General features: G+C 60.2%; 11 protein-coding genes across 11 annotated transcripts; 8 read left to right on the forward strand and 3 right to left on the reverse strand.

Annotated features, from left to right (window-relative positions):
* Nucleotides 1–1,545: 1,545 nt before the first annotated feature.
* Nucleotides 1,546–2,684, reverse strand: COLE_04438 (uncharacterized protein; the record flags this gene model as incomplete). Its single annotated transcript, XM_018419647.2, has 3 exons — nucleotides 1,546–2,071; nucleotides 2,138–2,283; nucleotides 2,409–2,684. The coding sequence occupies 3 exons, from the start codon at nucleotides 2,682–2,684 to the stop codon at nucleotides 1,546–1,548; spliced, it is 948 nt and encodes a 315-aa protein (XP_018276696.1).
* Nucleotides 2,685–3,312: 628 nt separating this feature from the next.
* On the forward strand, nucleotides 3,313–5,011 carry COLE_04439 (uncharacterized protein; the record flags this gene model as incomplete). The annotated part of the gene is made up of 4 exons (XM_018424001.2): nucleotides 3,313–3,482; nucleotides 3,525–3,584; nucleotides 4,037–4,740; nucleotides 4,782–5,011. The coding sequence occupies 4 exons, from the start codon at nucleotides 3,313–3,315 to the stop codon at nucleotides 5,009–5,011; spliced, it is 1,164 nt and encodes a 387-aa protein (XP_018276695.1).
* A 448-nt stretch (nucleotides 5,012–5,459) lies between these two features.
* On the forward strand, nucleotides 5,460–6,452 carry COLE_04440 (uncharacterized protein; the record flags this gene model as incomplete). Its single annotated transcript, XM_018425827.2, has 4 exons — nucleotides 5,460–5,543; nucleotides 5,644–5,764; nucleotides 5,799–5,862; nucleotides 5,948–6,452. The coding sequence occupies 4 exons, from the start codon at nucleotides 5,460–5,462 to the stop codon at nucleotides 6,450–6,452; spliced, it is 774 nt and encodes a 257-aa protein (XP_018276694.1).
* A 497-nt stretch (nucleotides 6,453–6,949) lies between these two features.
* Nucleotides 6,950–7,836, reverse strand: COLE_04441 (uncharacterized protein; the record flags this gene model as incomplete). The annotated part of the gene is made up of 5 exons (XM_018424000.2): nucleotides 6,950–7,105; nucleotides 7,138–7,313; nucleotides 7,442–7,523; nucleotides 7,559–7,671; nucleotides 7,743–7,836. 5 exons carry the CDS (start codon nucleotides 7,834–7,836, stop codon nucleotides 6,950–6,952), a joined length of 621 nt encoding a protein of 206 aa, XP_018276693.2.
* Nucleotides 7,837–8,172: 336 nt separating this feature from the next.
* COLE_04442 (uncharacterized protein) lies at nucleotides 8,173–9,679 on the forward strand (the record flags this gene model as incomplete). Its single annotated transcript, XM_018423999.2, has 4 exons — nucleotides 8,173–8,226; nucleotides 8,274–8,319; nucleotides 8,659–8,959; nucleotides 8,995–9,679. The coding sequence occupies 4 exons, from the start codon at nucleotides 8,173–8,175 to the stop codon at nucleotides 9,677–9,679; spliced, it is 1,086 nt and encodes a 361-aa protein (XP_018276692.1).
* Nucleotides 9,680–10,172: 493 nt separating this feature from the next.
* COLE_04443 (uncharacterized protein) lies at nucleotides 10,173–10,982 on the forward strand (the record flags this gene model as incomplete). Its single annotated transcript, XM_018426894.2, has 1 exon — nucleotides 10,173–10,982. One exon carries the CDS (start codon nucleotides 10,173–10,175, stop codon nucleotides 10,980–10,982), a length of 810 nt encoding a protein of 269 aa, XP_018276691.1.
* A 563-nt stretch (nucleotides 10,983–11,545) lies between these two features.
* COLE_04444 (uncharacterized protein) lies at nucleotides 11,546–13,234 on the forward strand (the record flags this gene model as incomplete). The annotated part of the gene is made up of 3 exons (XM_018420484.1): nucleotides 11,546–11,758; nucleotides 11,793–11,835; nucleotides 11,868–13,234. The coding sequence occupies 3 exons, from the start codon at nucleotides 11,546–11,548 to the stop codon at nucleotides 13,232–13,234; spliced, it is 1,623 nt and encodes a 540-aa protein (XP_018276690.1).
* Nucleotides 13,235–13,434: 200 nt separating this feature from the next.
* On the reverse strand, nucleotides 13,435–14,457 carry COLE_04445 (uncharacterized protein; the record flags this gene model as incomplete). The annotated part of the gene is made up of 1 exon (XM_018425826.1): nucleotides 13,435–14,457. One exon carries the CDS (start codon nucleotides 14,455–14,457, stop codon nucleotides 13,435–13,437), a length of 1,023 nt encoding a protein of 340 aa, XP_018276689.1.
* Nucleotides 14,458–15,281: 824 nt separating this feature from the next.
* On the forward strand, nucleotides 15,282–16,400 carry COLE_04446 (uncharacterized protein; the record flags this gene model as incomplete). The annotated part of the gene is made up of 1 exon (XM_018423998.2): nucleotides 15,282–16,400. The coding sequence occupies one exon, from the start codon at nucleotides 15,282–15,284 to the stop codon at nucleotides 16,398–16,400; it is 1,119 nt and encodes a 372-aa protein (XP_018276688.1).
* A 780-nt stretch (nucleotides 16,401–17,180) lies between these two features.
* On the forward strand, nucleotides 17,181–19,182 carry COLE_04447 (uncharacterized protein; the record flags this gene model as incomplete). The annotated part of the gene is made up of 2 exons (XM_018423997.2): nucleotides 17,181–17,244; nucleotides 17,306–19,182. 2 exons carry the CDS (start codon nucleotides 17,181–17,183, stop codon nucleotides 19,180–19,182), a joined length of 1,941 nt encoding a protein of 646 aa, XP_018276687.1.
* An 813-nt stretch (nucleotides 19,183–19,995) lies between these two features.
* COLE_04448 (uncharacterized protein) lies at nucleotides 19,996–20,478 on the forward strand (the record flags this gene model as incomplete). The annotated part of the gene is made up of 1 exon (XM_018419645.2): nucleotides 19,996–20,478. One exon carries the CDS (start codon nucleotides 19,996–19,998, stop codon nucleotides 20,476–20,478), a length of 483 nt encoding a protein of 160 aa, XP_018276686.1.
* Between the last annotated feature and the right edge of the window lie 45 nt (nucleotides 20,479–20,523).

Here is a 20,523-nt window from a genome sequence, read left to right on the forward strand (position 1 = left end):
CCTCGCGTGGGAGGAGGATGGGAAGCGATGGCGCATCACCACGAACCGCGGCGACAGCTTTACTGCGTCGTTCGTCGGCATCGGGAGCGGGCCGCTCAATGTCGCCCAGCTCCCCGACATCCCCGGCATCGAAAAGTTCAAGGGCAAGCAATTCCACACGTCACGCTGGGACTATGCGTACACCGGCGGCGACAGGCACGGTGCGCCGATGACCAACCTCCGCGACAAGCGTGTTGGGATCGTTGGTACGGGCGCCACCGCTGTGCAGTGCGTTCCGGCGCTGAGCCGCGATTCGGGCGAGCTCTTCGTGTTCCAGCGCACGCCGAGCGCCGTCGACGTGCGCGGCAACCACCCGTTCGACCCGGCGTGGTTCAAGGAGATCTCAAAGGAGCCGGGATGGCATGAGCGCTGGCTCCAGAGCTTCAGCGACTGCTGGGGCCAGAGCGTGCCCGATCCGCGTATCATGTGGGAGGACTACCCCGACCTCGTGGACGACGGGTGGACGCGGCTCGCTCGCCGCTGGCGCGACCGCTTCCGCGCCATCCCGCCCGACCAGTTCGGGCTGCCTGCCATCCTTGGGGCGATGGAGGCGCAGGACAACGAGACGATGGAGCGCATCCGCGCGCGTGTCGATGAAATCGTTACGGACAAGGACAAGGCTGCAGCCCTCAAGCCGTGGTACCGCCAGATGTGCAAGCGGCCGTGCTTCCACGACGAGTATCTCCAGGCGTTCAACCGTGAAACGGCGCACTTGGTCGATACGGACGGCCAAGGCGTCAGCGAGGTCACGGAGACGGGCGTCGTCGTCAACGGCAAGCACTACGAGCTCGACTGCATCGTCTGGGCCTCGGGCTTCCAGTTCGTGCCGGGAGACGTAACCACGCGCCTCGGGTACGACGTGGAGGGCCCCGCTGGCAAGCTCTCGGACGTGTGGGCCGCCAAGGGCGACGGAGGTGGCATGCGCACCCTTCACGGCCTGCAGACTGCCGGCTTCCCCAACCTCTTCTTCCAGCAGCTCCCGCAGACGGGCTTCCTCATCTCCAACCTCCCCAACAACTTCATCCCACAGGCAGCTAACGTCGCAGCCCTCGTTGCGCACGCCAAGGAGAAGGGCTACGCGAAGGTCGATGTCCAGCCCGAGGCGCAGGAGGCGTGGTGCGCCGCCATCCTCGAGCACGGGCGTCCGATCGGTAACCCCGAGTGCACGCCCGGATACTACAATAACGAGGGCAAGGGCGACAACATTCACACCAAGCTTATGGCCGGATACCCTGGCGGTGCGAGCGCGTTCGCCAAGCTCATGGAGCAATGGCGCGCGCCGGGCCCGCAGCAGTTTGCTGGTGTGGCGTTTGCGTAGTGTTAAAATAAGCGATAGTCAGAAGTAGTGACATGAATGGCACAGTGAGGGTGTTAGCATGGTTCATGATGCGAGACACATGTAGGATCATACAGGATGCAGGCTTGGGATGCTCTCGAAAGCTCTGCCGCGTGGCAGAGCGTCATGTGAGGCATCCCCTCTTGGACTGGTGACTGCTGCATGCACGACTACTTCTTGGGGAGGGTCTGGAGAATGTTGTCGTCGGTAACGTTGAGGAGGAGAGCGTTCGAGTCGAGCATGACACGGTTGCCGCTCTGTGCCACGACGCCGGCAATCTCGCGCGCAGCCTCGAGCTTGCGCAGCTGAAGGAAGCCCTTGTTGTTGCGGACAGCCTCACCAATGAGCTCGGCCGACCTGGCCTCACCCTGTGCGCGGACAATGATGCTCTGCTTCTCCTGGATCGCCTGGTCGACCTGGAAGGCCGCACGCTGTGCGATCTGCTGCGCGACTTGCTTGGCCTCGACGGCGTGCGTGAACTCGGGCGAGAAGGCAACGTGAGTGATCGACACGTCGTCGAGAATGAGGTTGAAGCGGCGGGCGCGGCGCGTCAGGTTGTCGCGCACGAGACGCGAGACCATCTCACGCTGGGTGATGAGCTGCGAGGCGTTGAACTGTGCCACGACGGACTTGAGCACCTCATTCACAATGGAGGGGAGCACGCGCTCATCGTAGTCGGTCCCGAGCTCGCGGTAGCTGGTGTTAGAGGTCGTAACTCCTTAGTACAGGCGAGGCAACAAGGTCGATCAAGGTTGGACTCACATCGTTGGCAGGTCGTCGACGGCTGGGCGGGAGAGCACACGGCAGGTAATGTTGACCATCTGCAAGTCCTTGGTACCGGTGAGAGAGGCAATGTTTCTCGGCTTTGCGCGCACGTCGTAGATGATGGGTGTCTCGAGCCAAGGGACCTGATGTGAGCTGGTTCTTCAGACTCGCCGAGCCGAAATGACAATGGACCAGGTCGCCGCGTCATCCTCTCCGCTCCCTTGTGCATCTTCCCTCCACCTGATCAATGCACCACACCGCTACTCACTCGAATGTGCGTCCCTTCCGGGTAGATCTTGCTCATGACACCATGCAGACGAGAGTACTTGATCGCGCGATGTCCACCGTCAACGTTGAAGAGGGAGGCATTGAGTGCCAGTCCGCCGGCAACGAGCACGATGATCATGCCCGAGCCCGCGAGAAGCCCGGCCGGCCCGCCGGGGCCACCACCACCACCGGCGCCACCACCAGAGCGCTGGGCCTGCTGGCGAGCACGGTTGAGCTGCTGTGCAAGACGAGCAAACGCCTGTCCTGGGTTGCTCATGATTTGTGAGGTTGGAGTGTGAGAGCGAGGAAGAGAATGGGAAGGAGGTGAATGAGGCTTGCCAAGTGACGAAATCGAACGGAGCGTGGGTTGCGCGGCCCTCGGCCAGACTAGGTCACGTGATGCCGTCAACCTCCACTTTGACCCCCCCCCAGGACGCCATGCGGAAGCTGCCACTGACCCAAATTGTATGCATGCAAGCACAATTATATGAAACTATGCAAATTATTCGTTCCGACTTGACTGTGTTTGAGGAGTGGATGGAGGAGATTGAACCCATTTACAAGCGACGTGTTGCTACAGTCCATTAGTATCATGCAACTAAATGATGTATTAGAATCCGAGGTGCCACATCTGCGGGGAAAGGAGGTTTGATTAGACAGTGCCTATGTTGATTAGCGAAAGCTTAGAACAATGTAATAGAGTTTGCCACCGGAGTAATGAATCCAGGGGATTTGTGACAGTGAAATGACGCCCCTCCCGCATTCCCCGCACTTGGACAAGTGGCTTGATTCCCACCCGGCATTCATTCCCCCCTCGCGCTGCCTTGTTCCTCCTCTCTCGCCGTTCCATCTCTCTCCATCTCTCATCTTCGTCCTTGATCATCCTTGCGCTCACTCCTCTCATCATGCATCTCGGCACGCTCCTTACCCTCCCCCTTCTCGCCGCCGCTGTCCCCGCTGCTCCCCTCAGCGGACAGGCGCCTTTCCAGCCCGCGTCCTACGACCCTGAGATCTCGATCGACCTCGACCTCGACGACCTCCGTCTCGTTCGCTTTGCCGAGAACGAGCAGCCCGTGTAAGTCCCAGTCGCTTGCTGCTCGACTGGTGCTAATACCAGATGGGTCACCGAGCTGCAGAAGATTGAGGCCAAGGCAGCAGGGCGTAACTTTATGGACATGTGAGTGGGCACGGATCGTCCGTCTGAGGTTGGCGGAGGGAGGAGATGGCGTGCGGTTGGTGCGGTGGCTTGTTGCGAGCACACTTTTGGCACCCAGCAGAGGCAAGCGCACCGCCGACGAATGCACGTCGCGCTCGCAGCTATCTCTAAAGGGCCCTAGCAGAAGCTGTCGGAGGGCAGCAGGAAGTGACGGAGGTCGCCGATCACCTTACCGAGGTGCTCGGGCAGGTTCCGAGCGATGATCGCCCGAATGCATGCGCCTGGTAGCGCCATCCATGCGCCCCCTCGGCGTGTCTTCTACGATGGGGACTACAGCGGAGACGAGGTGGGCTCGAACAACGGCGAGAACGACGCGTATGCGTCCTCTCGAGGTTGAACCTTGAACTGGTCACGAGATGTCACGGAGCCGAGGAATGACCCCGCTCGTCCAGCGTAACCGTGCTAATCTGCAGCACCGACACGCCCAAGCTCGGCATGTCCAGGTTTTTGCGGCCCAAGAAGGCGTCCAAGCACAAGTACGCTAAGCCGGGCAAGCAGTCCAAGGAGGTCAAGAGCTTCCAGAAGAACATTGATGTCAAGCACATGGAAAAGTTCCTCACAAAGTTCACTGGCTTCAAGACGCGCTACTACCGCTCTCAGACCGGCAAGGACTCGCAGCGCTTCCTGCAGGCAACCTTGTCCGAGATTAGCAACTTGCACGAGGGCGGCGGCATCAAGGTGTCCGAGTTCCCTCACTCGTGGGGCCAGAACTCGCTCATCGTGCGCTTCCCTGCCGAGAACCCCAAGGGGCCCGTGACCATTGTCGGCGCCCACCAGGACAGCACCAACATGTGGCCTTTCCTTCCCGCGCCTGGCGCTGATGACGATGGGTCTGGTACAACGTCCATTCTCGAGGCGTACAAGTCGCTCGCTGCCGGCAACTTCACCTCGGCCAACCCTGTCGAGTTCCACTGGTACTCTGCTGAGGAGGGTGGACTGCTGGGCTCGCAGGCCGTTGCTAAGGACTATGAGGCCCGCGGTGTCGATGTCAACGCCATGATTCAGATGGACATGACCGCATGGGTGAAGCGTGGCACCGACGAGGTCATTGGCATTGTTACCGACTTTGTTGACCCCGACCTTACCTCATGGCTCTCAAAGGCCGTCGACACGTACTGTGAGTTGTTTGGGTCGAGTTGAGCCGCTCTGACCACACAGGTGACATCCCTGCAGTGGAGACCAAGTGCGGTTACGCGTGCTCGGACCATGCGTCCTGGACGCAGGCTGGGTACCAGAGCTCGTTCTCGATCGAGAGCAGCTTTGAGGACTCTAACAAGAACATCCACTCGACCAACGACCGGATGGACATTTCGGACGAGTTCTCGATCAAGCACATGGCGCAGTTCTCCAAGCTTGCCATTGCGTTTGCCGTTGAGCTCTCGGCGTAATGTGGGCCGAGCTGCAAGATAACATTCTCCGAGTCGGCGACTGGCTTCGCCGATGACACATTTATCTACGTTCATTTTCCGCCCGCCATCCCTGTCATCTCCTCTGTCCAGTCAAAGACGTCGCTCCCTGCATGCCTGCTGCGCCAGGCTCGGTAGAACAGTACACCGCACGATGTATTCAGAAGTCATGGAAAGAGAGAGCGAAAACAAAACATGAGAGGAATGAGGCCGGCGGAATCAATTTCCAACGAATCTCCGCATTGTGCCCTCTGCGCCCTCTGCCGGGTGGACCGGCTATTCGGGGCACGGTCCCACCGGTGAGCGGATGGCCGCGTCTCTTCACTCTCCACTCTGATCCACTTGATTTGTGCCAAGTCTCCTCGATCTCATCTCATCTCTCTCTCTCTCTCATCTGTCATCTCCTTTTCCCCCTCCCACACTCGTTACCATGACCGCCGTCGACGCCCTCATCCTCCACCCCAAGGTCACCCAGAGCCTGGCCCTCCTCGCCACCACCCTCGGCCGCGACAAGGCAAGTTTGGCGGCACGGCCAACCCCGCCGCTCCCACGCTGGATGCCGAACCCCGTTCCGCACCTCCTGCGACCACCCCCCGCCTTCCGCTGACACCCAGGTCTACCGTCTCATCCAATATGTCTCGCGCGTCGTCGCGTGGTCCGCCGCGCGCAACGGCCACCTCGACCTTGCCTCCCGCTTCGATGCCCTCAAGGGCGCGCTGGGCCAGGCGCGCAAGGGTGCGTCGAGAGTGTCGAGCATGACTGATTCCAGTGATGCGTGTGTTCAAGCCCGTTGAGAACCTCCAGGCGGCTGTCAAGATTGCCGAGGCTCCCTTGTAAGTTGCCCCACTGCCCCCTCCGTCGTCGCGGTCGGGGTCGCGCCCTCGTCCCACTCCCCACGCACGAACGCTAACAGCACAGCAAGGGCTACACCGGCGCCGAGCACCTCGCCCAGGCGACGCAACTTACGCGCCAGCTGTGCTACGCGACGTACCTGACGCTCGACTCGATCATTTGGCTGCAGTTCGCCAAGTTCCTGCGTCTGGACAAGGACAAGATGGCGCGGATTGGGCGGGTGTCGCAGAAGGCGTGGTTCTACGGCATTCTCTTCTCGCTCGTGTCGAGCGCGGCGAGCCTCGTCAACCTGCGCGCGCAGAGCCGCCGCTTCGCGCTGCAGGCGGACATTGCGCGCGATGACGAGAAGGACGCCGCGGCCGCCGAGGCCGACCGCCGCAAGCAGGGCCGCGCCCTCCTCACCCAACGCCAGACCATTATCAGCCAGCTCGTCACCGACGTCTTCGACTTCTGGCTCCCCGCCAACAACCTCGGGTACACCCACCTCAACGACGGCATCGTCGGTACCTGCGGCGCTATTACGTCCTACATTGCCCTCCAGAAGGCGTGGGCCAAGCACGCGCGCAAGTAGACACGCAGCGTGCATGCTGCCCAGAGCGCGAAGAGATACCACTGTGCAAAGGATCAGTGTAAAAGTTCAGCAAAGTTTCTGCATAGGTTGTCACGCTGGATGTGTAGGAGACGCAGAGACGCAGAGACGTGATGCAAGCGATACATCGGATGTGGGGTAAGCGACAGATGGCCCGGGATCACGGCCCCCGGTGAGAATATCGGAAAAGCGTACGGAGTGGAAGCAGTGACAGGCAGCGCAAGCAAGGTATGGAGCAAGGGCGTCTACTGATCCGGGAGAGGCGCCTGGGCGGTGAAGTGGGACGGGAGAAGCAGAGCTCCATCGCGGTGCACGGGCAGGGCAGGACATGACTGGGCGCCAGATAGTATGTTGGCTGTGAGGGGCAAATTGGGCGTAGTGATGAACATTATACAATGCATACTCTCCGCATCTAACCCATCTTGGCCTGGCATTAGTGCTGGGACGTACGATCTGGGCAAGCCGGGCGCGGCGGCACATCATCCCCTCCACCTTACGAAGCCGCGCCCACCACCGGCCCCACTCACATTGCTGAAGTCCATCTCGGGGTGCGCCTTCTTGAACTTCTCAAGCGCCTCCATCTTGCGGAGTTCGTCCGACGTCGGCTTGCCCGCCTGCCGCTGCTGGTTGTCGAACTCGGCGTCAGCTTGTACACGGGATGACGTACCATCATCTTCTCCACCATGGCGCGTGTCTCGCCGTCGAGGTCGCTCAGCTTTGAGCTCTCGGGCTGGATCTTGGTCGTATCAATCTTGGGATCGTGGGTCAGGACGTGCGGCCACCAGCGGTGGCTTCCGATATGCGCGCTCATCTTCTCGAGCTCAAACGTGAGTGTGCCACTCTCTGCGGTAGATCAGCTGGGGCGCTCCACTCGCCTTCCTTCCACCCTCCGCCTCCGGCTCCCCTCGCCACTCCACGTCCCGTCACAGTTCGCCTTTCACATGCTATCCCCTTTGCTCCAGCTGACTCACCAATGGTCCACGAGCTGTCATCCTTCGCAATTTCTTCGAAGAGTTCGCCCTCAATCAGCGTCTCGCCGCCCTTGACCGCGACCTGGAAGTCAGCATTCCTCGCGAAGGTCGGGGCACCTTGAGCTTTCTGCGCTCCATCACGACCTGGAGGTCACGAGAGCGAGTGCCGCTCGGTAGAGGGACGAAGACTGTCACTGTGTTCAAATCTTGGCTCCACTTGTACGGAAGCGCTGGCGTCAGCTTCCCCGCTCCCGGCGTTGTTGGGGAAGGAAGGACAGCAGGAAGATGAGAGCAAGCTCACCATCCTGCTCGGCCTGCTCGCGAGCACGCTCTTTGGCTTCGTAAGCCGCGCGCTCCTCCTTGGACATCTTGTCAAGCTCCTGAATTGAGGCCATGGTGTGAGTGGTGAATGAAAGACGGAGAGCGAGAAGAGTAGCGATGGGGTGAGGGAATCTTGCAACGGCGGAAGACCTCCACTGCGCATGACGCTCGAAGTATCGCGGGGATTGATTACAAACTCCGTGCGGAGATGGCCACCTTGTCCGGCACTAAGCGCGCTTTTCCGCGGGGCCCTCGCCATGTTTTCCGCGCGCCCTTCATTCCCCTCGCTCCCCGCATGAGATCTTGCCACCTCTTTCTTGTCACCCTCTCTCCCCTCTCGATCTCTCACTCACTTCCCTCCTAATCCGCCCACTCCGGGCTCTGTATTCATCTAGTATACCCTCACAGCCATGGGAGAAGAGGCCGACCCAGGTGGCGCCGTGCGCGACCTCGTCTGCGGAACCGTATGTCTCCTCTCTCTTTGTCAGCCATTCCGGCCGACTGACCCCAGATCGCGGGCATGGCAGCCAAGCTATTCGAACACCCTTTTGATCTTGGTGAGTGCTTCTCTTTGAGCCTGAGACATGCTGTATCCTGCGCGGCTCCAGGTGTTGTTAGACCGGTACATGTCGCGTCTGCTGTGGCTGGTGACACACCAGCTTCCGCTCCGTAGGTCGTCCAGCCTGGCGCTGCCGGCACATGGGCATAGGGCGCATCGTTGGATTAGAGCTGGCTGGAGTACCGCCAGCATGCTGAAATCGCCCGAGAGCTGCCCCTCAGTATTTGGCAGACGACGCTACCTCTGAGGAGGCCGTGGATGGTGTACATTCCGAGACAGAGCCTCCGAACAAGGCCCGATCCTCGCTCCGCATGTCCCGGCCGCAGCTAACCAACAGTCAAGGTGCGCCTGCAATCGCAGCCTACCGACCGCCCCGCGCAGTTCAAGGGGCCTCTCGACTGCTTCAAGTATACTGTTGGGCATGAGGGTGTGCGGGGCCTGTACCGCGGCCTGTCCGCGCCCATCTTTGGCGCCGCTGTCGAGAACGCAACTCTGTTCTTCGTGTACAATCGTTGTCAGGCCGCCATCTACCAGCTTTCCTCTAAGCCTGCCATCGTCGGCGGAGTGCAGCGTGAGCTCAGCATTCCGGAGCTTGCTCTCGCTGGTGCCGGCGCGGGCGCCGTGACCTCTTTCGCTCTGTGAGTGATTGGCGTGCTCTTTGCACTGACGGCAGCACCCCTATTGAGCTTATCAAGTGCCGCATGCAGGTACAGATGCTCGCCCCCTCTGTCGCGGCAACCGGTCCCGTGATTGTCAAGACTGCGCTCGAGGCGCCTGGCTCACCCTCTTCGACGGTGACTCTTCCCGCCAACCTTGTCAACGGCAAGGCACCTCTGAAGGGTCCTCTGGCTCTGATCGCCGACACGGTCCGTCAGAACGGAATCCGCGGCTTGTGGTTGGGCCAGACGGGCACATTCCTCCGCGAGACTGGTGGCTCCGCCGCTTGGTTCGGCATCTATGAGCTTGCCGCCCGCCTTATGGTCAAGCAGCACCAAGCGCGTGCGCCACCAGGCCATGTCGCGTCCAAAGCGGACCTTGCCGCATGGCAGCTGATGCTGGCAGGAGCAATGGGTGGTATCGCCTACAACGTCTCGCTCTTCCCTGCCGACTGCGTCAAGAGCACAATGCAGACTCACGCCGAGCTCAACCCCAACAAGCCTGTTCCGGGATTCGGTGCGACGTTCATGAACATCTACCGCATGCGTGGAATCCGCGGGCTGTATGCCGGATGCGCGCTCACGTGTCTTCGTTCGGGGCCGTCGTCAGCGATGATTTTCGGCTTGTTTGAGACGCTGCGCATCAATTTCGGCTGGGTATTTGAGCCAGGATCTGGCAAGGGACCGGAGCAACTCAAGTAGTAGATGATAGAGTAATAGTGTACGCATGTACCATTCTTGTACCAACGGGGGCTGAATGTCTTGAAAGACAAAAGCGGGGTGAATGGGTTCAAGCGGGGGTAAGTTGTTGTAGCGTTAGTCGCATCAGGTATTGACTGGGTATGTCTCTCAATCCATGTCACCATTCAACACTACGCCTGCGGCCGTCCAGCCTTCCAGCCGTATTCAATGCTCTTCATTTCTTCTGTGGTTGCTCTGTTGCCCTTCTGCACATATATACTCGACTCATCCGCTTCTCCTCTCTGTTTTCTAAATCCCGGACCTTCTACCCCTCTCTCTTGTGCCGTTGGTCCATCTAACTGTTACACTTCCTTCGGCGCGCGGGTCGAAGAGAAATCATGTCGACCAAGTTCTCCCCGCTGTAGAATCACAACTCCTGCACTGTTTACCGTTTATACCCCTAAGTAACGACAGTGAGCACCCACTATGGAACAGTCTAACTCATCCCTCAGTCATGGTGTACATCCAGGAAAGCGCAAACTCCCTTACACGCCTGCCAAAGCGTACCGTCGATGGGCGCTTGGTAGCACACCACATTGATCATCCCGACGGCAATATCCTTTCCACTGCAGCGACACTATGTCCGTGGTGTCTTGAGGTGGCTCAGCAGATTTGTACCCATCAGCTGTATCAAGGCTTCGATCTCCCCGGGTGTCAGCAGCCTTCCGCCTTCCAGCAGCCTTCCAATTTCCAGCAGCCCGTCGGCTTCCAGCACCCTTCTGGTTCACGGCAGCTCGGGGGCTTCCAGGTCGAGAGCGCCACCCAGCTTGTGGGCGATTTCGAACAGCCTTGCCTTCCTCAGCAGAACGGCGGGTTACAACAATACGTGCCACTCTCGGTCGGCAATGGGAAGCAACAGACTGCCAATGACTACCCGGCATCCGTTCCCATGCAGAGCCACCCCCAGCACCTCTACGGCGCGTTCACTACTGAAGCCAACCTCGTCCCCGACGACTCGGACTTCACCGCTCTCTTGCCCCGGACTCTTGAGCAGTGGCACGACCCAAATATCCAAAAGGCATTCTACGACTTCACCAGTTGGTACATGAACAACCCGGGCTGCATCGTCCTTCCCCCAGCGGCAATGCACTATATCCGCCTCCTCGCACCGCGCGGAAAACGTCTCATTGACATGTGCACTGTCCTTATCTCCAAGCGGGCTCCCCTCCCCACCGGGTACGCCTCCCTCGAAATCGAGTGGCAGGCTCAACAGCAGATCGCCATCCTGCAAGCAATGCTGAACGAGGCGGTCGCTCATAACTGAAGCGCCACAAGCTGCGAGATGTTTTCGACTTGGTCCAGTTCTTATCTTACAGTTGCCATGCACGCAATGAAAGCTACTGAATGTTTCTGGCGCATTGGTGGACATGGCATTTTCGGGTCGACAGAGGCCAAGTCAATTTCGGACGCGATTGATATCCCGTGCCTGAATTCATGCATTCCGTGCACACGGGCAACTGTCTCGCATCGTAATCATCTGAATCTACCTCAGCGTCACCAGCCACAAGAGTTTGCCACCCGCCATTCATGTACTAACAGGCCCATCGCCATCTTTGGCATAGACTACATCAGTAGACTCCATCAACACATCAAGGGGGAAGGGAATGCGGATTCTACACTCTCAGCGCGCCGCCTGGAAATCGATTGTCTGCCAAAGAGCGTGAAGTCTGCCTCCAATTGACACTTCTACTGTAGTTACAGAATGCCAGATTATTATCCACACAGGTTCCAGAAGCCAATTCTAGCGGAATCAAATATTCATCAAGGTGCAGTTCCACTCACTTTCAGACCTCCACTTTCGACTCTCCCATCCTCCACAGCACAACCATGGCCTCAGCTCTACGACGTTGCACGGCATGCCTGCACCCGTATAGGCCAGTGACATTGCGATGCTCTGGTAGAGCGGCATCCTCGTCCTCCAAGTCGAAGCGCGAGGAGCCCGAGCCGAGACACATCGACGAGGACATTGACGAGTTTGATGATGTTCTCGGCGAGCTCCACCGGCGGCGCAAGAAGATGGACGCAAAGCGTAACCGGACAGTGAGTGCTTTGGCGATTAGCCTGCTCACGACAGGGCGGCGACTTCGTTGACTTCCTGCGCGTCACGGTCCGAGGCGGTGAGCAACTGCGCCGAGCGTGCTGACGACAGGTAAGGGAGGCGCAGGCACCGCAGCCTTCCTCCCAACCAAGCGTGGTCTCGGCCCCCCCTCCGGCGGTAATGGCGGGCCTGGAGGGTCGGTATATCTCGAGACATCGCCACTCGTCACGTCCTTGACGTCGGTGTCAAACCGGCTCATCGGTGGGCAGGGCGGCCACGGCGCTGGCAACCTGCGACACGGGCGGCGCGGAGATGACATCACTGTCGTCGTTCCAGTCGGCACAGTCATCCGAGAGATTGGGCGTGAGGGCGAGGCGGAGAAGACGGGGCGAGAGAACGACGACCTTGGCCTGAGCCGCGAAGAACGGCACAAGCGCACGCAGGAGCGATGGTTCGTACAGCACCCGACGCTGCAGCCCAACGAGCGCGAGATGGCCGAGGCTGAGGGCACATGCCGACGTGCAGGGCGGTGGTCGCGTCCCACCCCGAGCTTTGAGCAGGAGCCGGCGTTGGAGATGGACATCTCGGCGCCCTTGACAGCACCTGTACTGCTTGCGCGCGGTGGCGCAGGCGGCCTCGGCAACCCCCACTTCGTGAGCGGCCACAACCGCCACCCGCGCTTGGCGTCGCGCGGCGTCCTCCCACCCACCCGCACCTTCGAGTTTGAGCTCAAACTCCTGGCCGACGTCGGTCTCGTTGGACTCCCGAATGCGGGCAAAAGCACGCTCTTGCGGGCGTTAACTGGTCGCCGCGCTGAAGTGGCCAACTACGCGTTCACGACCTTGCATCCGCAAATCGGTGTCGTGCGCGTGCTGGAAGATGGGAGCTGGGCCGCTGAACAGCAGGGCCCCGTGGAGGAGACGGAGCAGGAGAGGGAGTTCGACGCTCTGGCCCGCGAGGTAGGCGAGTACGTCCCCCTCGGCCGCGCATCGCGGGACCGGAAGCGTACTGAGCGCACGCGCTTCTCCGTGAGCGACAATCCCGGTTTGCTCGCCCGCGCAAGCGAAAACTACGGCCTGGGTCACAGTTTCCTGCGGTCAATCGAGCGCTCGCTCGCCCTCGCATACGTCATGGACGGGCGACGCCCAGACCCGGCTGCTGACATGCGCGTCCTCCGCGCCGAGCTCGAGGCATACAAGGCCGGCCTGGCGGGCCGCGCCCGCGTCATCGCGCTCAATAAGACCGACGAGCTGCCTGAAGATGAGATCGAGAGCAAGGTGGCGGCGCTGCGGGCGACAGTCGAGGAGTTTGGGGACAACGCTGAGGTGCTCGTCATCAGCGCCAAGTTCGGCACGGGTGTCGACCGTGTGGTGCACTTGCTCGCGGATGCTGTCGACGCGGCGCGTCCTAAACCTACAGTCAAGGAGGAGAAGCCCGAGGAGATCGTCGAGAAGGCAGAGGTGGAGGAGTTGTTCTAATTGCATCGCCGCTCATCACCATGCATCTTCACTCATCACATATTATCCATCTTAAGACAGGCACGGATCGCTACCTGCACGAGTTATCATAAATGTGTCGTGTCCATCGCCGCGCATTGATCCACGCGATCGGGTATGTTTAGCCAGAAGAGCACATACTTTCGTTCTCGCAATCTCTTGTCCATGCGGCAAAACACCGCTCAGAAACGGGCCGCTTTTCCGAGCTGCTCGCTGAACCGGCGCACGATAGGGACCATTCCACCCTCGTCGGCGACAAACCCAAGGCCAAGTGGGTAGGAGTTGTCAAAACGAGCGGGCCACGATCCGACAATACGACGGTTTGTGGCATCGTCCTTGAAGGTCACGAGCTTGAGCGCTTCATCTCCAGCCACTTCGCGGAGGGCTTCGAGTTCTTCTCGCACCGTTGTGGTGAATCCGGGGAGGTAAACAGCACGTGTGTGGGGCAGGAACTTTTCTGCAGGAATGTGGCTCGCAATGACAAAGTTGCGGATTGTGGTCTCTGGCGATGCAACCCAGACGGGCAGCTCGAGTGCAGGCGATGACAGGCTGTCACCGACGGGGCAGACTGCCACCTCCCCCGAGAGGGGCTCGCGGATAATGCCGCTGAGGAATGAAGATGAGGCGTTGGAGGGTGGACCCGGGCGGACGACAATGGTGGGGAGGCGGAGGATGCGCCCGTCGATGAAGCCGCGGCGGGTATATTCGTTGACGAGCAGCTCGCTCATGAGCTTTCCGCACCCATAGCTCCCCTCGGGCGTGGCGATCGTGGACGGCCCGACGACGTCCGGCAAGGGCCCGCCGTACACGGCGAGGGAGGAGGTGAATATAAACTTGATCGGGGGTTGGTTTTCGGCCTCGGCGCGCGCGCGATTCAACAACAGCCGAATGCTGTCGAAGTTGGCGCGCATCCCCAGGTCGAAGTCATCTTCTGCTCCGCGCGACATGATGCCATGCAGGCAGTAAATGATTTGCGGCGGGCCATAACTGGTCGTAAAGAGCCCGTCTATGGCAGCGGGATCTGTGAGGTCGGCCATGATCGTCACGGCCCCGGAGGCTTTGGGGGCCCGCGGCTCGACAATGTCCGCAAGAATGAGCTGCGTGCCGGCGTCGTCGGCCAGCAGCGCGTCCCCGAGGATGCTTCCCAGCCAGCCGCCAGCACCCGTGATCAGCACAGTGCGTGATGCCTCTCCGTTGATTGCCATGGCGTCTGGTCGATGGGCCATGGTGTGAACGCAGAATAATATCTGCAGACGACAGAGACTTCACGCTGTGGCTCGGAATGGGTAGCCGGCTCCGGGCCGATGTTGGGGTGGGCCGGAGAGATATGATGCCGCGATACGGACCTGGAAGAATAATGGAGCGATGTCATGCAGGCATCAAGTCTCGATTGCAGCAGCAGACTGAGCAGCTTCCGTCGGCCCGGTACCTACGTTTTGGAGCTGACTCATGCATATCGGCGTCGCAGCGGAATCACCGATGGTATATCTGTACCAATGACGAGCACAACCTGACATGTCACTGAAGCCGCTCGAGCACCCAGCCCGACTGTTTGTCTTGCTATGCGCAACGAGTCGCGCTTAAGCGTAAAACAGTCATCAGAAACTGTTCATTCAGCAGAGACCTCTTCCGCACCGTGCGCCTGGTCGTCCTCATGAATCGGCGTGAGGTCTGCGGGAGGATCAGTGTGAGCCATGAACGCTGCCAGACGCTAACGGGTGTGTATATTTGACTGTCCCCTCTGACTGGGACGTTGCAATCAGCGCCCAGAACAGCACTTTCGCCGCTACGTAGTCCCCTCATCGCCAAGAGCGGCATGGCTCGGTCTCGGAAGTCGGTCGGGGTGATCGTCATTGGTGCCTGAGGCCACCCGACCAATAGCGAGCACGTGATTGTTGACATCCGGCGCCCCTCCGCACTTGGCCGATCATCTTCGCCACCACAGAACGCCACAATCTCTACTCGATCCCGCATCTCCCATCGCCCACCATCTCCTCCATCTCTCCTCACTCTTCTCACTCTTGCAGCCATGATCGACCACGACGGCTTTCCAGCCATAGTGTCTGCCATACTCGAGTACTCCCCAGAAGGCGCACTGCACGCATGGCGAGGCACAAGCCGCTACTACAAGCAATATGCGGACGCCAAGCTCCTGCGCCACATCACCTTGGATGTGCCGCGCTGCAGTGCAGGGAGGAGGCTTTCAGCGTCTCGTGGGCGTCCCCTCCTTGTTCGTAGCATCAGTGGATCCCGCATCCCCGGCCTGGCGTGGGAGGACCCGGATGCGTCGCCAGCACAACGCGAGGCATGGGCAGCGGCCCTACGGTCACACGTCAAGGTTGTCGATCACGTCGCCGAGATTGCGTTTCCCGACGACGACCCAAAGCTCGCGGCTGCGCTCGATCGCGTCAGTCTGCTCCGCCGCCTATTCAACGCACAGGACATCATACCATGGCGCCTGGACTGCTGGCGCTATGCGCTGCCCGCCGTGCGTGTCGTCGACTACCTCTACCTAGGGCCCCAACACAACGCAGAGAAGGCGCAGAAGGGCGCCAAGGTCGAGTGGGAAGAGGCAGAAGATGACGACGACGAAGATTACCGCCATGTAATCCTCGACATGCCGCCGAGCGTCAAGTCGAGTGTCACGGTTATCCGGTTCGACCCCGCAGACACCGGCGAGGCGGCGTACCGGTGGCAGTTCTGGGATCGGTCCGGACATGCCCCATTCGTGTGCGTGTTCCTCGAAGCCCCGTCAGGCTTGCCCGCGAGCGGGGTGCCGGCGAAACCACGATGGACATTTGTGCGCCCGCTCATTAGAGCATTGCGTAACTACGCGCCGAGCACACGCCCCGTCCTGGTGGGAATCACCGAGATTCCACGCGGAGCGATCGGGTTTCCGGACAACGCGACTGATGACGAGGTGCGGGCGTCGTTTATCGAAACACTCATCGCCGAGGTTTTGAGCTGGGACGACATGATGCCTGCTCGCCTTCGCCGAGTCACCGATTCGATCACGTTTCTCACGCATGGCGAGTATCGCGCACGCGTTGGTCACGAGGCATACGAGCTGGAGATTGGGGGCGAAGTCCGCGTGAGGCGACGAGAGAAGATGGACGCGCGTGAGGTGCTGCGCCAGCTACGGATGTGACCCGAACGCACAGCAGGCCAAGTGAGTGCCGGGTGAGGTGAGCGGGCGGGCCCCAACGTCGGGGGACCTGGATCATTATTGGGACCGAAGTTGTACATGATGCCGTGTATTCGACATCTCCGTTGTACTTGCTGTGGCCTCTTTGCTAGCGGCGTACTACATGCAAGCTGAGATAAAAGGCGATCCGCCTCTCCAAGCGCGGTACCTGGTGCCCGATCATGACAGCGACGCGAAGCTGAGCCAGCTACATCTGGGACTCTCCCAACTCAGATAAGCTCTCCCAGAGCCGATGCTAGCTATTCCCACGCATGCATGCATACTGCAAGTGAGCATTGGAAACCACCTACACCCCGGACCTCCGTCATCTCGGTCCGAGCGGTGGGCGGCGCCCTGGACAGCGGCAGAAGCACGCCGATCCCACTCGGCCGCGGGCGTCCGGGGAGCGCTGGGCGTGTGGGCGCTCGTCCTGGACGCGTGCCACGCGACCGCAGAGGCATTGGATGCTCTTGGTCCGTTGTAAGCGGCGCTTGACGCAAGTGCGCAGCTCAGTTCTGTCTCGGAGAGAGGGTGGACGAATCTAATCGGGGCGGATGATTGGGCCGGGGAAGGGCCGGAAGCACCCCCGGCTTATCCAGGCACATCACCCGGTGACGGACACTCGGTGCTGAACTCGCCGGCATCTCGTGAGCGCGCCACTGCCATGTCTATATCGATTACAGTCATGAGCGCTCTTAGATATAGGCAGTCGCGATGAGCTTGACTTCTCCATCATCTACAACCATGACCGTGTCTGTGACCACCAATGAGAGCAAGGTCGACGTCCTCATCGTCGGCGCAGGCCCAGGTGAGTTTGGGGAGCCACAACAGGGAGCAGCCGAGGTGGAGCTCGCGGCGCTGACAGCCAGCGGGGCTCATGCTCGCCACACAACTGTCCAAGCTTAAGATTGACACGCGCATCGTCGACAAGATGGCCCACCCTGTGCTACGCGGGCACGCGGACGGGTTGCAATGTCGCACAGGCGAGGTGTTTGAGGCACTCAACGTCCACAGAGAGTTCGACGCCGAGACACATGAGTGCGCTGAGGTGATCATTTGGGACCCAGACCAGAACGGCGGCATTCACGAGACATCGCGGGTTGTGGACACTGTGCCGGGAATGTCGCGTGTGCGGCACGTCAATCTTGGGCAAGACCGCGTCGAGGCAATCTTCATCGATGCGATGAAGAAGGCCAACAATCTCGAGGTCGAGCGCCTCACTTCCCCCACGTCGTTCACCGTTGACGAGACCGCGCTGGACGACAACGACGCTTTCCCTATCACAGTGACGCTCAAGAAGCTGCCCCCGCCCGCCGAGTGGGCCAACGGTGACGTGAAGTCGGGCATGTACCGCTCCAACCTTTTCACCGATGAGTCTCAAACGGCCAGCAACGCTGTTGAGGCCGACCACAGTGGCGAGGAGACTGTGCACTGCAAGTACCTCGTGGGATGCGACGGTGCCCGGTCATGGGTGCGCAAGAACCTTGGGCTTGAGCTCAAGGGCGACTCCGCCAATGTCTACTGGGGCGCTTTCGACGCAGTCGTTGACTCGGACCTGCCCACCACACGTATGAAGAACGTCATACACTCCAAAGACGCAGGTACCGTTCTCATGGTCCCCCGCGAAGACGGTATGGTTCGCGTTTACACGCAAATGGGCGAGCTCAAGCCGGGAGAGCGCGTGGACCGCGCGGCCGTGACCATCGAGAAGCTGATGGAAAAGACCCAGCAAGTGCTCAAGCCTTACCGCATCGACTTCCCCTACATTGACTGGTACACGTGCTACGAGATCGGGCAACGCGTGTGCGACACGTTCAGCCAATACAAGGACCATATCCTGATTGCGGGTGACGCGTGCCACACGCACTCGCCCAAGGCCGGGCAGGGTATGAACGTTTCGATGATGGACACATTCAACCTGGGGTGGAAGCTCGCATCGGTTCTGCGTGGCCAGGCAAAGCGCGACATTCTGCACACGTACCAGCTCGAGCGGCAAAAGACGGCGCATCAGCTTATCGAGTTTGACCGCAAGTTCTCGGCGCTGTTCACGGGCAAGGCTAAGACGGCCGAGCGCGCGGGTGTGTCGCCCGAGGAGATGCGAAAAGCGTGGGATGACTCGATCAGGTTCACCTCGGGCACGGGTGTCGTGTACGAGCCCAACATGATAGTCGGCAAGGCCAACCCATGGCTCGCGAAGAACATCACCGTCGGCAGCCACTTTGAGAACCACCAGGTCGTCGGTGCGTTCAACGCACACGCCCTCCAACTGCAGGGGCGGCTCCTGGCCGACGGGCGCTGGCGCATCGTCATCTTTCCTGGCGACATCCGAAACAAGGACAACTTCGCCGCTCTCAAGGCGCTCGGCGACGCCCTCGGCTCGAAGTCCGGGCCGGCGCCCAAGTACACGCCCAAGGGCGAGGATCTTGACAGCGTCATCCAGACGCTCACAGTTTTTGCCACACCCCACCGCGAGGTGCAGTACGCGGCTCCAACTCTCCCCTCCATCCTGCAGCCCACCAAGAAGCCACACGGCATCAAGGACTTTGACTGCTTCATGTGCGACGAGCCGTCCTATCACTCCGGTGAAGGCAAGGCGTACGCCGGCTATGGCATCGATCCCGCTGTGGGGTGTGTCGTCGTTGTCCGCCCAGACCAGCACGTCTCAGGCGTATTTGCGATGGACGAGGCCAAGGAGATATCTGACTTCTTCGATTCGTTCATGATCGCTCCCAGTCCCAAGAGCTAGCAATATAGCAGCAGTTGTATGGTAGTCGGTAGGGTGCATGCAGTTGTTCAGAAGCGCAGGTTGCAAACTCGACATATGATAGCAACCCCAGTCCCTGCTTCACAGATGAGTGTACAGGCTCTGAAGCGCGCCCGAGCTCCGCGCGCAAGAATGAAGCACGAGGGCAAGGGGTCAGCTACTAGGAGTAGTCCGCGAGCTAGGCGAGTCCAGCGGGAGTCCAACGGAGGTAGGTTATAGTCATGGTTTCGTGTACACCATGAACTAGATGGCCGGCATCTGCCTCCGACCGCTGATTGTCAGCGTTGGGTCAGCCGCTTGTCGTCGCAAGAATGAAGCATCTTCTCGCACCGCACGTCATTGCATCCTACAGTGGGGCGCGAAGGCTCGGTCGGGTCTGAAGGGCTAGTTGAAGGCCAGGCTGTGCGGTGGGGCGGGCGCGGTGTGGGGCACATTCGGAGCGAGGGAGATTCGGAGTGGAGGGCGACCGGTGCAAAGCTCGCCTGCCCTCAGCAACCGGCGAGGGTTGGCATGGTTCAATATCCCATGCCAAATGGCCACGAACCTTGCTGTAGGGTTGGCGATTCGGACTTCAGAGAAGAGGCCAGCGGTAGAGGTCAGATTAAAAATCAGCCGCGATTCCCGCAACCGCCGATCCCACAGACGTGACATTCTTTCATATTTCATCTTCTTCATTACTTTCATCTTCTACTCTTCTCCCCTCATGCTCCACCACATCGCCCCACCCTCGACGCCGCCGCCGTCACCTCTGCCGTCACCGCCGTTTCGCCGGCACGGGGTACATCTTTGACAACAATGCACTTTCCCTGCGTGACACGCTCCCACTTCTTTTGTCCTCGTCCGAGTGACCCCGACGCACAAACCCCCTTGGTGACTAACCTCCAGCCGACATCTCCCGCCCCACGTCCAAATGTGCCCTCAATCATCTGCAGGCCGTCTTTCGCGTCGACGCCGCCGCCGCCGCCAACGCGCACAAAGCGTCGCACACCCTCCAGGCGCTATGTAGCCTTCATGCCCCTCCTCCTACCTCTCCTCCCCTCACCCCCCCTCAACCCCCCACCCTTCCCCTCACGCCTGACTCCCACTCTTTCCCCACCCGCTCTCTCGCGCCTCGCACTGCTCTCTCTCTGTCTCCTCCCTCTGTCTCCGTCTTTCTTTGACCTCTCGTATCGCCCTGGTACCTCGCAACTCGCCGCCTGCCAGTTTCCCTATCTCTTCACCAGCGATCCAGAGATCAGAGAGCTCACCTCACTCCTCATCTTCGACAGATCTCACTGACTCCAACTGCTCGATACAGTCCCCCCCCCCCCCCCCCCCCCAACC

This window comes from Cutaneotrichosporon oleaginosum (assembly GCF_008065305.1).
Source record: "Cutaneotrichosporon oleaginosum strain ATCC 20508 chromosome Unknown ATCC20508_contig03, whole genome shotgun sequence".
NCBI classification, from domain to species: domain Eukaryota; kingdom Fungi; phylum Basidiomycota; class Tremellomycetes; order Trichosporonales; family Trichosporonaceae; genus Cutaneotrichosporon; species Cutaneotrichosporon oleaginosum.